The 18236-nt window shown below is 35.5% G+C and overlaps 1 protein-coding gene across 3 annotated transcripts in view; it reads right to left on the bottom strand.

The window, feature by feature from the left end:
* Positions 1-18236, bottom strand: part of LUZP2 (leucine zipper protein 2) — a 397437-nt gene that overhangs the window by 190555 nt on the left and 188646 nt on the right. For all 3 annotated transcript variants that reach the window (XM_081936178.1, XM_081936176.1, XM_081936177.1), the window contains exon 2: positions 1370-1487. In XM_081936178.1, the coding sequence (XP_081792304.1) occupies positions 1370-1487 (118 nt within the window). The remainder of the gene's footprint in view (positions 1-1369; positions 1488-18236) is intronic.

Raw genomic sequence — 18236 nt, 5'->3', positions numbered from 1 at the left:
CACTGTATGTGAAAGGTACAGCACATTTATGACAGAAAAGAAAGTAAGGATGATACAACTTTGCTCTTCTATTGCCAAGACTTAACAGCACGCTCAAATAAATTGAGTGCTTCATAAGGCAGAAGTTGATTTAACATGAACCTGAACATGAAATTCATCCAAATATCAATATACACAATATAATTATAAACTATCAAGAGTAATTAACTGAGATGGGTAGCTCAAAAAATTAAATAAATAAATTAGGCAAAAGTTTAGTTGTTATCATCATGCTTGGGTGGGGCTAATCATGGTTTCCCAGCCTAATATTATGATACACTTTTTCCCCAGACTAATATTATGTTGTACTTTTTATGCTACCAGTTGGATTTAAGACAGAAAATAAGACCTTGGTTCTTCAACTCATATGCCTTTATTTTTGTTGCAGAGCAAGCAAATAAGAATGAAAAATGAAATATTAAAAGTGCTTTTATCTTCGGCTTCCTGTCTTCTTCATTTCTTTGACTTTCATTCATCACTGAACCACAAATGGAAGAAGGGCCACATAGGTCTTCTCTAAATGATCCATTCTCTGCTTGAAGTTTAATTGGTAAGAAGAATTGAGAATTGAGCATACCATGTTTAGCAGTTTTTTTTTAATGCTGCTGGTGTTAGAAAACAGAAGGATCAAAGTTCTTTTACCTTCTAAATCTTGAAACCATCTACTATTATTATAGCAATAGCACTTAGACTTATATACCGCTTCATACTGCATTTATAGTCCTCTCTAAGCAGTTTACAGAGTCAGCAAATTGCCCCCAACCATCTGGGTCCTCATTTTACCCACCTCGGAAGGATGGAAGGCTGAGTCAACCTTGAGCCTGGTGAGATTCAATCTGCCAAGCTGCAGCTAGCAATCAGCTGAAGTAGCCTGCAGTACTGCACTCTAATCACTGTGCCACCTTGGCTCTATTATATTAATATTCACTTTAAAAGATTACGTAATTCTACAGAAGGGTTAAGAAGGGTAGCTGATGTGAATGCATATGCAAGTTCCCATTCAAAATGCTTTTCACCTCTGTCTCTTGTGGAGATGGGTCTGAAGGGGAGTAAGAAAGTTATGCTTGCTTTAATATGGTCAGAAAACATTTCATGCCATACATCTATCCAAGAAGACAGAATTACAGATCATACAGGCAGTTCTACTGACACTTCAGGAGAACCCCATAGTGAAGAGGAAAGTCAGGAAAAGCAATTGTACCTTTGACCACATCTCACATCCCATGTCCACATTTTACCCTCATGTGAGCCAAATAAATAATATCACAGAGCTAATATCAACTGCATTTTACAGCTATGGTAGAGGAGGAGGAAAGGCATAAATTCTGACCTGAAGGTTTACTTTAATTCCCTCCAGCTCTTTGGATGTCTTCGACAGCTGGCGAAGTATGTTGCTTCTTTCCTTAAAGACTTCTTTAAGTTGCCTTTCCAGCTCTTCATAGCCCTGTCTAACACATTAAAAAACAGCACTGAGATTGTCTCAAAATAACTGAAGCAGCACAAATACAACTGGAATTACACCTTGGTTTGATTACTGTGGTACTCAGTTCTTTACTGACCAAAACGAGGATTATTTGTTATTTTTGTTTTTAGTCCATGATCTAAACATCAATAGCCTAATTCTCATGTATTTGGACAGCAGCCTTATTATCTGTTAGGCTTTTGTAATATACCATTTTCATCAAAAATCTGCTTATTCTAAGCAGTATCTGTGAGGCAATATTTTAAATTTGACAAATGTTATCTTTTGGAGTAATTTTAATACTGAAAATAAAGAAATGAAGAAAAATAAATATTGGGAAAAGTATTCAGCTCAGCTGTCTTATGTACTCTTTGCTCTTCAATATTACTACTCTCTTGCTGTTTTATACACACACATTTCCTGAGACTATCCTTTTCCTCTAGAAAAGAAATCAATAGCAAAGATACATTCAAATTAACACAATTCAGTTCTGAGTTTGGAGTCAATATCCAGAAAAGAAAAAAAAATAGGGATGATGAGGATTGATGAGGATGAAGATGATGATTTAATAGTTTGAGGGGGAAAGTTGGCACAAAGGGGAAAGGATTGTTAAAATATCCTTTGTGCTGCACAATTGAAAACTATTTCCTCTGAATGTAATTGAATGATATTACTGCAATTATATGAAAGAAATAAATGTCAAACAATGCACTCTTTGTGTATTCCAAAGCATCAGTGATAAAATATGAAGTAACCAGAGAGTAAAGGAAAATTTGCATGCTGATGTAATCTGGAAAAGCAATAAATTATTCCTTCTGTCATCAGAGCTGAAACAGACAATAAATTCTGAGCCAGTGACAAGAAAAAGAATTTATTACCTCCAATCTAAAGTTGCTTATTCATGAATTAATAGACTTAAGCAATGATGTCACTAGGTAATTTCAATCTTATCACACTCCTAGCTGTGAATGTATTTTTGCTATTAAATAGACACAAAGATTACTTCACTTGTGAAATATAAGAAAATATTTCAATCACTGTTCTTGCATTATTCCATGGTTTTACAACTGCTGATTTGTTATATGTATATTATAATAAAACAGACAAGAATTTCATCAGCACTAATAAGAAATTTTCATCTTAATATTTTAAACTTGTATGAAGCAGTATAGTAACCACAGGGATGTCTATGGAAATTCTCAGTCATTCAGATCATGGTTGTCCCAAAGATGCTTTTTCAAGAGGCAACTGAACTTTCTTGTTTTTCTTTGAAAACATTTCACTTTTCATTCAAGAAGCTTTTTCAGCTCTGATTGGATGGTGGAGAATGAAAGGATTTAAATTCTTTGCTTCTTGAAAAAGCACCTGTGTAACCATTGGAATAAAATAACATGTACTTCTAAAATGTATTTCTTTGGCAATGAGAACAACTATGTTAACAAGTAACATAATATTCATCTGTGAAGAGGAGTTTGTACAAGTAACATAATGGTCATCGGTGGCTATGTATATTCCTGGAAATACTCTTGGCAGGAAGGAGAGGTGGAGCAAAATTTTGGAAGTAATATCAGATTTCTTGGACCTCAGACAATGTTGAATGCATTGAACCAGGTAATGAAATCAGATCTTTTGCCCAGTGTCCTATCATCTCTCACTTTCCAGGTCTAGACTTTTGCTCAGAAGTCAGCCTTTACTGAACAATAGAAATGCCCAGAGTTCTTTCTGATTCTTTATTAAGTTTACTATTTAAATAATTCTTGTTAGAATATGAATGACTGCAGAGTTCTGATCTGGTAACCAAAGACTTGGTAATTCAGGTGGAAGCTACATATTGGGGCAGTATAAATCAATTGTGTTCCAATGGCAATTTGAGTTTCAAAGAGGCATGAGTCAGTTTGAATTTATTAGTTGAAAATCAAGAGTCAATTGATCTGATCTGAATCACTACAAGATTTGAGTTACAAAAAAAATTATCCATATGCAGCTATTTCATTTTTTGCAGAATAGGATGAAAATAGTAGGGAAAATAAACTTAAAGAGGAGTTTATTGTCAAGGTCAATGCCAGGTTTCCACTGAATATTTTCAAAGGGTTTTTTACAATAATTTTTTAGTATAGTCATTCTGCAAAGAGATAGTAAAAATGTTTTTTTTTTTCTGTTTGCCTTCCTGGGATTTGTGAAATAATGAAAAATAAAATTGATATGTTCTTGTAGGGTGGTGTAGTTTGCTTTTTCTGATTACTGTCTTTTCTGCCATGTCAAGCAGGATTGGTATAACTAGTTGGGAAGTTTGATCTCTCAAGAGCAGGAATCCTTATCACCATTTTAGCAGTGTGTCAACGTTACAAATCACATTGCTAAAGCTTGACTTCTCCTGAAACAAGGAATTGGAAGAAAAAATGTTGACTTGCCCTTATGGGGCATTATAGCTTTGATGTCTCTTTTGATTGGGGTTCCATAGAGACCAGGAAACCTGCCATAGCTGATTAGTAAGCTTGGCCTCTCTTGTAGAGGAATTTCCTTATCACTTACAGGCTTCAGTTGTGTCAGGTTTTGGACAGACAGTAATATTCTGTGCTTGTTAATTAACCCAAGAAGCAGAAATAGTTTTCCAGAGGAAGATACTATGTCATATTGTAGATAAAGAGGCTACCGGAGAAGAATTGGCATTTGTAGCCTTGCCTTCCTCTATTTTTACTATAAACATTTAAACCAGTACTTGTGATTGTTAGCATAGCACTCATCCACTCATCATTAGAAGACTTAAGTCTGCCCCAGTTATGAAGAATAGAGAAGTAGAGTTTGACCCATGAGCTTATCTGGGCAATGTTCAAAATTCTGAGAGCTAAGTTAAACTGCATTATTAATTGTATTAGTAGATCAACATGGAAGCAGCAGTGTCAATGGTGTGTGTATCAAAATGGTCAAGATTGCAAAAAAGGCCATCCTGCCTTTTCTCTCTCACATTCACACATGCACATATGCACACTAGACATGCTGCATCAAGTATAACATTCCATTAGCACAAGATCTAATAAAGCTTAAGGCTTATGTGGGCTACATTAAGGAAATTGAGGCCGAGAGAGTGAATAAAGTTCAAAGCAGTATTAGCACTAGTATCCCTGCCCTTCCTCCCCCAAATATCTCTGGGGGCAAAGCATTTCATAAGATGTTAACATTGACCAGATACTTATCAACAATAAAGACTATAACATCGTTCAAAATCTTCCTTGTGCACTCTTGATATATGGAGGTAGAGTTATAATATTGTGTATTGTCTTTAGCAAGCTTAACAGTAGCAGAAAAATAACCAGATCTATGATTCATTGCAAATTTCTTCAAAGATTTTCAGAGACCTCTAATTCAACTTAAGTGTTCCTACTCTTATTCAAAGATTTCCTTTGGAATAAAACACGTCATGCTGGGCCCAACATTTGGGAAGCCAGGCTCTGCCTGTCACAAGCAGGACAAAGGGTGAATGACAGAGGAGTAACACCTCCTTAAAAAACTTTGGTCCAGCTGGCGTGGCTGGTAGCACCTCCTGCGACATAGCTGAAACCAATTGTATCAGCTCTCCCATTCTATTGGACTATTTCAGTGACATGGAGTGAGGGAATCTGCTGCTTGGGTAACAGTCTATCCTCCATATTAACCTACCCAGGCCTTGTGCTATAGATAGGACACTCCAGGTTTACCTGTTTCCAGAGCACGATACCATAGTCTTTTGAGACTGATGGATGCCAATGCCTTTGGAATGCTGCTTCTAGAGTTTTGTTGATGCAAAATGTCCTTTGTAGCTGTCCATTTAATTTATATCCCTAGATAAATATAGCTAAAATAATATTTAATCCTTCAACTAGCATAAAAGCAACAAGAAAACTACTAGCTTTTTTTTTTTAATGGTATCCGTTGGTAAACATTAAACAGCCATCAGAAAAGAATAAGATATTTTTCTACAGCAAAACTTCACAGCTGGCTATTTCCATCCCAACGCTAATTCTTGTTTATGCCTCAGAGAGCATCAGTAATAAACCATTAAAATCCTTGATGCTGTGAGACTCCATGCCATTTTCCTAGTATGTGACCCATAAAAAATGCTTATAAATGATTGCCTCAGTTTCAGTAAACACAAGCTCTTTCTGAACTTTTCTTTTTGCACTTCTTCTTTCATGTTTCTTGGTGTAAGTACCAATACGGGACTAGTGTAAAAAACCTTTGCTTGCATCTATTAGTCATTTTAGCGGGTTTTTTTTTATTCAACCGATTTCAATAGTTTTCTGCTTCTATAATACTTCTTTTTCCTCATACCGTCCATGGAATTTGGAATTGTCTGAAAGCTTCAAAATTATGGATACACTTTGAAGGAGTGGGACTTTGATCATGAGGTTGCATGATCAAAACCCTACTGTTGTTTTGAAACCCATTTCCCATCTTCAGTCATGCACAGCCTAATTATGGACTTTGGAAAACATTATGGTAAAATTGTCACTAAGAAGCAAGGAATAAAATTAATATTGAACAAGCCTAGAAGGTTCTTAGGAAATGAAATGATGGTCAAACTATTTGTGGTACATAAAAGATGAACGTATTTATTCTGACATACGTTTCATGATTCATATTATAAAATGAATAGAAAATAATACATATGAACTGCTGATTGTTTAGATTAGAGAAATGAAGATTGAAACTAAAATATTAAACTAACCCAAATTGGAATCTTGCAGTTAATTCATTGAAACCTATATCTAGCAAAGCACAAATGTATGAGCAAACAAAAAAGCCAACATTGGTCAGAGACAGATGTAGAATTTATAAGGAATTTCTAATTAAAACCACTTCAAATTTGACATGCTCTAATATCAGGAATGCTGTGAAAAACAGCTCAATTTGAGTTAGAGAATCTCTTGTCTTTGACTTGGAGTATTACCCATTATTTCTCAGACCATCTTGTTTCACATTCAGAACAACTGTTTAGCACTCAAAATGGGACAATTTGGACCCCAGATGAGATTTTTTGAACTTGAAATAATTAAAATTCAAAACGTTGCATATATTCTTGTACAGATGTATAAAGTCCTACCCACAACTGAAAAGGAATATAAATAAAGTTTATTAAAGAAGGAAGATAATACTGCTTCTCATTTGGAAAAAGTAGGAAACAAAGCAAGAAAATTTTCCTTTATTTTAGTAGTTAATGGAGTAAAATATGCAACAAGTCAACTTTTCTGAAGCTGCATCTTCAAAACAAATAGTGAAATAATGGAGAATGAAAAGAGGGCTTGCAAACTAAAATATTATTTAGAGTCCCAACACAAACCACCACAGAAGCTTATGCTATTGAAAAGACCTTGGTATCATGGAAGAACAATTTACCAAATGCTAGTTTATATTCTGATACATGTTTGAAACCAAACTGTCAAAATTCAGAACAATTCTACTTTGTTTTATTTATACCTGAAATGACAAGACACGCAAACATTGTCTTCATTTGTGCTTTTAATAGCATTATTCCTCATGTTTCTGGTGCTGCAGACATAAATCATTGTGTGAACTTATGAACTATAGTTTTCTTTATGGAACAAGATCAAACTGCATGCCAACCATTATTAGCACAACATTTTCTACATTTTTTAAAAAATGTGACTCATTGTTCTGAAATCAAATTCCAGAGGAAAGAACTATCTGAAATAGTAGATGCAGAAAATATAGATTCTAACTTTAAGATTTCATTAGGGTGGTTGAAAAGCTGAAGGAAGGGGAAAACCCACAAATCTTATTAGCATGTGTGAAATAGAGGTGTGAATAGCAGTTTGGAGAAAGGAACAGACCTAATATAAGCCAATTGCATATGTTTATATCACATTTATTATAATTGCCCTCTCAAATCCCTTTATATATCAATATGTGTTCAATATACTTCCCTAAGAACATGTAAAATGTAACTCTACTATTAACTAGAAAGTGTGTAGACTTTATATTACAATAATGATTAGATTTTCGAAATAACCTCTTATGTAGAGACTTTATCTTATATAGAATCATGTACTATAAGTACAATCAGTAAAATTGGGCTTGAATTTCATGTGTGGTATATTACCCAAGATGGATGTGGTGGCTCAGTGGCTAAGACGCTGAGCTTGTCAATTAGAAAGGTAAGCAGTTCAGTGGTTCAAATTCCCAGTGCCATGTAACAGAGTGAGCTCCCATTACTTGTCCCAGCTTCTGCCAACCTAGAAGTTCGAAAGCATGTAAAAATGCAAGTAGAAAAAATAGGAACCACCTTTGGTGGGAAGGTAACAGTGTTCTGTGCACCTTTAGCATTTAGTCATGCTGGCCACATGACCACAGAAACGTCTTCGGACAGTGCTGGCTCTTTGTCTTTGAAACAGAGATGAGCACCACCTCTTAGAGTCGGGAACGACTAGCACATATGTGTGAGGGGAACCTTTACCTTTTATATTAACCAAATGCTCCAAAATTGACCAATATGTGCCTTATAATTAAAAGGGAATTCAGCATATGCATTGCCAGTGGTAATGGCTAAAATCAACATAACCATTTTATATATTACTGAAGAGCATTATGTAAAAGTCTTGATTCACCAAAACCATGTTTTAAGAGAAGGGACAGAGGATGATTCTTATAAGATCATCTGCTGATGATCATAAACTATGGGAGTTTGAGATTTGATATGCAAGAGGACTCAGTTGGATCAACTTTATTAAAATTTCAATCAAAAAACACATACCTAGCTATTTCAGAAGGCCTTTGGGGACTGAGAAAATAGTTATTTCCACCCTTAAGCAGATGATTGTTACAGAAAGCATTATTCCTTTGTGAGACTAATAGAACATTATTGGTATTACTTGTTTTTGACTATGGTATTCTTATTTATTGCTTTAATATATTTCTGTTTATTTACTGGAGTGAATGCCACTTAAGATTCATCTGCTTTTGAAGCAGCCTATAACTGTGAATTAAGATTTTTTTAAAAAATGGCAAAGTGTATGAATCAAGAAATGGAATAGATATGTTTGGTATGAGACTAAGAAAAATGGGGGAAATCTAATAGATCTGAATGAAGCTAATCTGTTCCCGTGGAGTAGAATTAATGAATTTACACAGGAATGCAAAGATGTAGACTTAATTTTGAATGAAATAGCTTATGGTGATCAGAGGGAGCCAGAAGCAATCTGCTACTAATGCTAGTATTCAGTGATATGAGCAAGAGATAACTCTTAGAGGCCCTCAGGCTGCGTTAGCATTCCATAATGAAACTGAGAAACCATGAATGTTAGTGTTGCCCAAGGAACACTTGTGGTAATTTTACTTGTGCGACTGGATGCTAATGCTAGCTTCAATTGAGTAAGTGTGACCTGAGACAGCCATGACCAACTTTCAGGCAGCCATAATATTCAGCAAAGCAACTGAGAGATTCTTCTCTGAGATTGTGAAAGAGCCATGTGGAACAATATGAACCAGATGATATGAGCACCTTCCATCATTAGCCAAAATACTTGCTCTAGAAAGCAAGGGTAGTTTTGCAATGAGTCATGTTAATAAGCAATAGCACTTATGCTGCTTCATAGTACTTTAAAGCACTCTCTGGGCAGTTAACAATGTGACCTTATTGCCCCCAACAATCTGGACCCTCATTTTACTGACCTTGGAATGATGGAAAGCTGAGTCAACCTTGAGCCCTGTCAGGTTCAAACTCCTGGTAGTAGGCATAGTAAGCCTACAATACTGCAAACACTGCATCACCATGACTTACTGCATTGTGTTAATAAAAGTACTTTACACATACGCGAAAACTAATCTGCTATTCTGTGAAGGCCTAAAAGTTAAACAAAGCCAAAACTGCAGATGCACAAAAACATTTATGTTTTTCAAGTTGTGGTCCCTGAGTTGCAGATACCCAAAACCACAAATGATGAGGCAGCAAACAATGAAGACCACATTGTCATAGTGATATTTAACTGTTTTTTATCATTTGACATGCATGAAGTATAATACAAGATTATACAAGGAAGCAAAATAGGTTTTTACAAAAATAGGAAGGTGACAGAGATAAGGAAGGCATATGTCTGCGTGGGATACATTTGTTCAATATACAGGGATTTGCTGTATTTAAAAGAACAAAACCCAAGATATTTATATAAACATGGGAGTGTGGGTAGGTGCGTATGTGTGTGGGTACAGCAATAATATGTCAAAGTACACTATGATTGACAATTGAAAGCAAGATGTAAAAGAGTTCATTTAATTGTTGGAAAGGACACTTATAGTTATTTATTGCTTTAATCCTTTTTTTTTATTCTGTTCAAATGATGGCCAATGAGTCTTTCCCCTTTTTTCTCTTGCCCATAGTTACAAGGGAAGTCATTGGGGATTTAATGGAGTATAAAAAGGTAAAGATAAAGGTTCCCCTTGCACATATATCCTAGTCATTCCCAACTCTAGGGGGCGGTGCTCATCTCCATTTCAAAGCCGAAGAGCCAGCGCTGTCCGAAGACTTATGGTTATGTGGCCAGCATGACTAAACACCGAAAGCACACGCAACACTGTTACCTTCCCACCTAAGGTGGTTCCTATTTTTCTACTTGCATTTTTACATGCTTTCAAACTTCTGGGTTGGCAGAACAAATAACGGGAGCTCACTCCACGCGGAACAAGGATTCGAACTGCTGAACTGCCAATCTTTCTGACCACCACATCCCATTTATATACTCCCTATATATGGAGTATATAGGCCTATCCTATTCTAAATTTGTGAGCCACTTTCTTTATTCTGCCTCTCCTCCCCACCCCATCATCCATCCCAGGTAGTTTTTTCCCCCCTTGGCAGTAGTCTGACTAACAGAGCTATTCTTCATCACTACAGCTGGTCAGTGGCAACAACTGAGATTATACATTCTCAGCCACAAGGAAAAAGCTAAACAGACTGAGGTAAGGCTATATTCTAACTTGGGGGGGGGGGGGGAATGCTAGCATTTGCATTTGAGTCCTCCATAGCCACTCCATTGTGAATTTAAGTGACATTCAACATGATAGTTAAGGGTTGGGATAGTTGCAGCCTCATTACCATTATAAAATCCCCCTTCTCTGTGTTCTCTCATTGCTCTCTCTCAGGTATTAGCATTTGAATCCAGTGTTGAATATATTTATTTCTTGCATACTAAAAATACAATGGAAACCCAGAAAAAAAGAGTGTTTGAACTTAAGGGAAAAAGGAAAAAAAAGGTCTTTTCAATCTCATCTATATACATTTGTTTAGTGCATGCATTATCTTAGCACTAAAACAAACACATCTTTAAATACCTGGTTGAGACAATTAAGATGCATTTGGTTGTATACTTCATCACCTAATTACTTCTAATGCAGAAGAAATAGAAATAATATAGTAACTTTAGAGTGTCAGGGACACTCTAAATCCATGCTTTATTACTGGTAAATCACTGGAAGAGAAGTCAATCTTTTAATATTACCAAGAGATTATATATTTTAGTCTTTAATTACTTTCCTAAGCAATATTATTCTGTAAAGTCCTTGGTGCTCTCTGAGCCCTGTTGTTTGCATGCAGATATTTCATTACCCAACTAGGTAACTTCATCAGTGCTAGTGAATGTATGCAGATATTTCATTACCCAACTAGGTAACTTCATGTGGGGTTTGCTTTCTGTTTATATACATTAGGACTCCAGGGTTTTCACATTTCAACCCTGAGCTATGTATATTCTCTTCTGTTGGTACAATATTGTTCTTTCCCACAGAAGAGAATAAATATAGCTCAGTGTTGGACTGTGGAGTCTTTGGTGCTCTCTGAGGTTGTTTGTTTGCTTGCAGACTTTTAATTATCAACTACAGCATGTAACATCACCAATGATCCTCACTGTAGCATCATTGAGGATATTTACCTAGTTAGATAATGAAATGACTGCAAGCAAACAATCAAGTTTAGAGAGAACCCAAAAACTCTACAATATTGTTCTTCCTTTCTTTTATATTTAATGGAACAGTTCCCTATCATGCAGTTAGTCTGCATCAGTTAGCAGTATTTATAATCCTGGATCAATAGTATTTATGATTATTACAGACTAAAGAAGCTCCTAAATAATTTTAACAATAAGAACAGGGTGTTGTAAATCAGGACAAAAAGAAAAACTGTTACTCAGTGTTGAGAAGCTGCATTATAAAATTAAGCAAGGAACCCACAAAGCTGCTGCACAGATATAAATCTCCCATAGCAACACACTGGAATTCTTAGTAATGATTTCTTTCTAGTTCTATGCAGGATCTTCTGAAATCTGATTCAGACTATACCAGGTAGGACTGATAAAGGTACCATACCATCTAGAATTGATAAAGGTGGCAAATAGGTATTGCATTACCTTTATGGTGTTGCCAAGGCTTTTGAAATCCTGATGGGAAATGTATAAAGCTAAGGTTTTGTCTTTATCTTCTTTCAGAGAGAGCTCATCAGTTTTGGAATCTAGAAATCAGGTGATCCTATTGTAGTATAGTTGTGTGATATTATGGAATATGAACTAAGAGGTAAATAATACATTCCAATGTCTGGATATTTTTAATCATCCAGGTCATGGTTGTCCCAAAGGTGCTTTTCCAAAAGGGAACTGGACTTTGTTTTTCCCAGAAGACATTTTGCTTCTCATCCAAGAAGCATCCTTTGTGGATGAGAAGTGAAACATCTTCAAAGAAAAACAAAGCCAGCTGCCTTTAGAAAAAGCACCTTTGGGACAATATATTCAAATATATACTATAAGAACATAGTTCATACAGAATGTTTCTAAGAATCCAAGTAGGCTAAAAAGTTGACTATCAATGTGAGTTATATAAATTACTATAATGCTATGTAAATTTGCCTTGAAGACTTCAAAGTGCTAAACGTTAAAGAGGCTTAAATGCTAATACATCATCACTGCCAGGATAAAGGGATTTCAGCTGTACCCAAGAGAAAGGTATTATTGATTGCTTTCCATTGCTGTCCCGATCTGGAAAATGTTGTAGGAGAGTCAGTCTTGTAAGTTTCAGCACTTCGTATATTAAAAGTACGTAGTAAATTTTAAGACATAATTTAGAAAACTGCCTTACTCATTCCCCCACCTGAAACCAAAACAATAACAACAAAAATGTATTTTCTGTTTCAATGCAATTTAGAAGTCCATTATTCCCATGAACTGATGTATGTTCCCTAGGAAAACTATGTAAGAAAATATGTTTCACATTCACGTGGCCTCAATTTAATATTTGGCACCAGGGTGGGTTCCGACTGTTGCTACTGCTGGCTTGCTCAGTGCTGCGTGTGCATGCATACTTTGCACATGCACATAATTGATGCGTAGTACATGCACATGCACAGTACAGAAAAAATGCTTCTGCACAAGTACAGAAGCAAAAACAAGATGGCAGTACCTACGGCATCGCCGATAGAACAGGTTCGGGGGCATGGCAGGCTGAGTTACTACCTACTCGTCCGAACTGGGCTGAACCGGTAGCAAGTCACCTCTGCTTGGCACCACAATTAAAAGGGGTCATTTTCAGGGTAGAACCAGGCTTTGTATTGGAATATTGAAATTAGGAAGTCATGGTAAGTGTATCTCTGAAGAACCTACTAGGGATAAAATGCAAACAAAACATACACAAGAGGACATCTACAATAATAATGGAGAAGTTCACATCAAGTGTGCTTATGAAACAACCTCCTATTAATGTATAATTAAATCCTTAAACATATATTCATAGTGAACGTTAAGCACATTTAATCATATATATTTTAAATGCCCTGACTTTAAGTGTTATAATGAATTAATATTAGGTTCCTTGTTACCAAGAGTAGCGGTAACATAAATTGTTTATCCAAATCCCTAAATTAGTTCCATTGTGCATCATTGATTTATGTGATAAATGCCTGCTGCAGTATTCCTCACAAAGTATATTGCATTAATTTAGTCAACCACTAAAATTATTATTACTAATGCATATAACTGCCATGTATTAAAATTCTAGAATGTTTAGATAAAAATTGTTAGTGAACTGAGCCAATCAGGTGTGTTCTAATAAAATACAGGAAGGAGGGGGGATGAAATTATGGGGAAAAGTTTCTTTTTCACAGAGAAGTATTGACTTTTCAAACCCTTTTCCTTCAGTCTGAGCCATGGAAAAAGGAGAGAAAGCAGCTTAAGAGTGGAACAGTTAACAACATTTCAAGGCGCTCCCCAACTTTCTGTCCCATAGGAACATATGAGTGACATTTTCTCTACTTTTTTTTTTCCTTTGCAGTCCTCAGTCATTTTGTAAACCGGTATTTCTTTTGTCAGATTTTGTTCTTCTCATCACACAATCTTTGATTCAGGTTCTGTTCTGTTCTCAAGCATTATCCCATCGATGATGACCTGACAGAGACAATCCTGCTTCCCTCCCTTTACATAATTTCTTTACAACATTCTGTAATATTGGAAGGAATAAAACATGATACCTTGCTAAATAGCAAAGTAGCCATTTCCTCACTAGGGATTTATAGGATCTCATAACATCAACCAACTATAATTGTGGCTGTATAAAGTCTATATAAATTCATTACTGGTATATCAACACGGCAACAGTGGGATGACATTACAAATTAGTATAAATCACTAGATATAGGAGATGGCCTATATTTGATGTCATTGTTATAAGCTAGGTAAATAACTGGAAGCATACGGCATGTCCCTCACTGAAAGTCTAAAAAGGGAGAAGAGAAAGCAGAGAAAGGGGGAAAATGGTCCAGTCTTTTTCTCATCAATTTTTGGTTGGATATAATTGGACATAATAGGTATGTTTTTATAGCCTTTCTTAATCCTCACTAGGGTCTCTCATTCTCATAGCTTATTTGCTGATAGTGGTGGATATTTTTCCCTTGTATTTGAATAGAATTTCTGCCTCACCTGGATACAATAGAAAAAGCAGCATAAATACATTTTCTAAAATTAGGTATCATTATTTGCTGACTGGCTGGATATGCTTGCATGAATGTATGTTTGCTTATTTTTTTAAAAAAATCATTCAGTCAATTATGAATTTCTTCTGAATCTGACTTAGTTTTTGGGGTGAACACTGGCCATGTTTATGAAACAATATAAATTGTTTATCGGGATTAAATAAAAATTTGGAAAGCATTTTGAGAGAACCCAAAGATGCTTTTTTCAAAAGGTAACTGAACTTTGTTTTTTAAATAAAATTAAATTACAACTTATAGAGTGTCATAGGTTTTGTAAGACATAACATAGGAGGCATAGGATGCAGTTTCTCCCACTCCCCTCTTTAAATACAAAATCTCCTTCACCCAAAGCTTGAAAATTACTACCACTGCATACTGGATATTTGAGTTTCAATCCCTGACCTCTTAAAATCGGATGAGCGCTGATGTAGATAAACCACCAGAAACTTGTGTACTTATATCTGTGCATCCTTATGTTTTCCACTGGCTCAAGATGGACACCACGTGGTATATACCAAAGAGGATGTTCAAGGAAACAGAATAGAAATTTTAGAAACAGGCCTCTTGCATTTGCAGATTATTGTGAATGCCCTTATTCATTCATATTGGGTAGGAACACAAATAAGTTCTTAATGTTTCTTTGCTAGCTTTGCCCCACTTTGCCATGGGAAATCAGGCTAGTGTCAATTTTGTTAGTTGAGTGCTCTTTGTTTATTTGTATTCATGTATTTTAATATAAAATATTAATTATATTTTAATTCATTTGTATATTAATTATCTCTTTTAGTTTGATTCATTATTGCTAGCTCATTGATTGCGATTTCTGATAGAAAAGTGGTATATAAATTAAAGAAATACATATTCAGTGGGATAGCTGACTTGCTTTTCCTACTGAAAAGTTTTTATATTTAAAGTTTTTATATTTATATTCCTGCTAGGGAAATAATAATTGCTAGGGCAAAAAGGGGATGAAAATTATTAGGGACAGACAGACAGACAGAGATTCAAATAAGAGAGGGTGGGGAGAGAATTCAAATCAGGAAAAGAGTGATTAAGATGAAAAAAATAAAAAATGAACAAATTTTAAAACATTATTTGAAAATATATCAAGAGGGATAAATAAAGGGTATGGAGCAGAATTAAAGGATCAAAACAAGTAAAGGCAGTGAAATTATTTAGGGTAAAAATGAAGTAAGGGCATGCAGAAAAGAGTATTTTAGACATTCTTCTAGGAATGATATTAGTATATGAAGAGTAGAACTGAAGTAAATACAATAAATGTTAGTGTCTTAAATGCTGTGAACATTGTGGAAAATAATAAGGCTTGGAGGGGTAAATGCTGTAATTGTAGAAAAGCTAAGGTACAAAAATAATTTGCTTAAGGCTGGATGTGTAGCTTGTTTAATTATCGTTTGTGTCTGAGGGTTGAAAGAATGCTTTTAAATGTAGCAAAAGTGAAAGCAAAAATTATAAGGAGTAGTTTAATTTAGTCTAGGAAGATACAGTATTGACAGAATTGAGATTGCAAGGCAACAAAAAGAAAACAGCAAACCTTGAAAGTGCAAAATATTTTATGCCAAGCAGAATATGAGAGATCAGATTTTTGCTCTTCTGTTCAGTTCACTACACGTTGCACTTCACTACATAAATTATATAGAGTTTTGCATGAAGTTGAAGCTGATTGTGCTGATTTATTAAGTTTGCGTGCCACCAAATCTGTTAGCAGTTTACAACAACATCGAGCAGCATAAAATATCCAACATAAAATAACTATACTCCTTAACCTCAATAATAACAAAATAAATAGTAATATACCAGCAATCGTATAATGAAATATGTACAATATAACAAATTTAATTTAATGCAATTTAATCAATTTAGGCACAGCTTGACTCCAGATTGAGTTTGAGTGGCTAATGATTACAATCTCATAAGCAATTACAAATATGGCAATTACAAATATATAATAATAATGGGTAAATCCAGGTCCAGATGGTGCAAAATCATTCCCTAAAGCCTTCCAAATGAATCCACTCTTCACTGACTTCTGGAAGGTCACAGTTAAGGGGAGCAACCTAGTTGCTAAAGGGAGGCTGATAAGGGTGACTTGCCAGGAAAACAGAATTTTTGATTCCAAACCCATTTATCTTTGAAATTGCAAGTACCCCCAGCAACTTTTCTTGGGAAAATCTCCTCAGGCAGGTTGAGTATGGTTGCCATACGTTTGGGCCTTGATAATCTTCAATTCAGAGTCCTATAGGACATGGTGGCTCAGTGGCTTAGATGCTGAGCTTGTCGATCAGTAGGACGGCAGTTCAGCAGTTCGAATCCCTAGCATCCCATAACCGGGTGAGCCCCCGTTTCTTGTCCCAACTTTTGCCAAACCTAGCAGTTTGAAGGCATGTTTAAAAAATTCAAGTAGAAAAATAAAAATCACTTTGGTGGGAAGTAATAGTGCTCCATGCACCTTCGTCATTGAGTTCTGCTGATGACCACGGAGATGTCTTCGGACAGCCCTAGCTCTTCAGCTTAGAAACAGAGATGAGCACCGCCCCTAGAGTTGGAAATGTCTAGCACGCATATGCGGGGGAACCTTTACCTTTACCTATAGGACTTGATTAATCAAATATAGCATTTTGAATTATGCCGGGAAGACTTTTGGAAGCAGTGTAAAATCACAATATAGGTGTAACATAGAAATTGCTGTTTTCCCTTTTATCAGAAGTTCAGGTGGACATAATTGCTTTTCTTCTTTACCACCTCAGGATCCTGAGTTTGGCTGTACTTTTTGGAAGACAAAGTCTTGTCAGAAGGGGAAACTCTTAGAAAATATCTTTTGCTATGTGCCACTAAGCCAAACCATACTTCAGCTGAGAATACCTTGCCTGAAATAAAATAAGTATGGACTTTCTCTCTGAGACACAGTCAGTCTTGTTATTACAACAGTACTTATGCATTGTATATATCTTCTTGAGATGTCCACTAAGAATTTGTAAAAAAATGTATTGCTGCTAATTAATTCAAGAGTTAGCCTTAAAAAAGTTTATTTTTTTTGTTTAAAAAAACAATCTCAGTCCACTAGCCAATGAGCTTCTTTCAATCCTTTTTAAGCTGATGGTAAATCAATCTCTCTCTCTCTCTCTCTCTCTCTCTCTCTCTCTCTCTGTGTGTGTGTGTGTGTGTGTGTGTGTGTGTGATAGTTCTTAATATAACATTTTTAAGAAAACATCTTTTATTTTTAAAATTTGCTTTTCACATTCACATCTCTTTCATGAGGCCTTAGCATGTCTCTGATTTTTCAGAGCAATTTGGACTCACAATTGTCCCCAAACTCTAGGTGAAGACCAGTGTGTTCTATAAAATAACATATGTTGTTTCCAGGAATTAAAATGATCATTTAATGTAAGATTATCTTGGCAGTGCCTGGCCAAATAAATAAATAACCAAGGGGCATGTTCACAACTGTTCTTTTACTATTGCTGGAATGAACTAACCACATTTACATCTGTTACAAAAAATAAGCTTTCTTCTTTGCAGGAAGTAGAGAAGAATCTTTGGCTGGTGATATTGTTTCCTATTACATCTTTATTATTCTGAAGTCTCAACAACTTGATACTTTCCCACAATTCCTGATTTGAGAAATCTTTCTGAATTTTCCATTAGAATGCCTTCTGTTGGGATTTAATTAAAGTTGAGGAAACCAGGGAGATTGCACAAGAAGAAAGACTGTACAATAAA

The sequence above is a fragment of the Natrix helvetica genome (genome assembly GCF_964273705.1).
Source record: "Natrix helvetica genome assembly, chromosome: 1".
NCBI classification, from domain to species: Eukaryota; Metazoa; Chordata; class Lepidosauria; order Squamata; family Natricidae; genus Natrix; species Natrix helvetica.
Note: the sequence above shows the minus strand (reverse complement) of the source record. Positions and strands in the feature narration are given on the sequence as shown.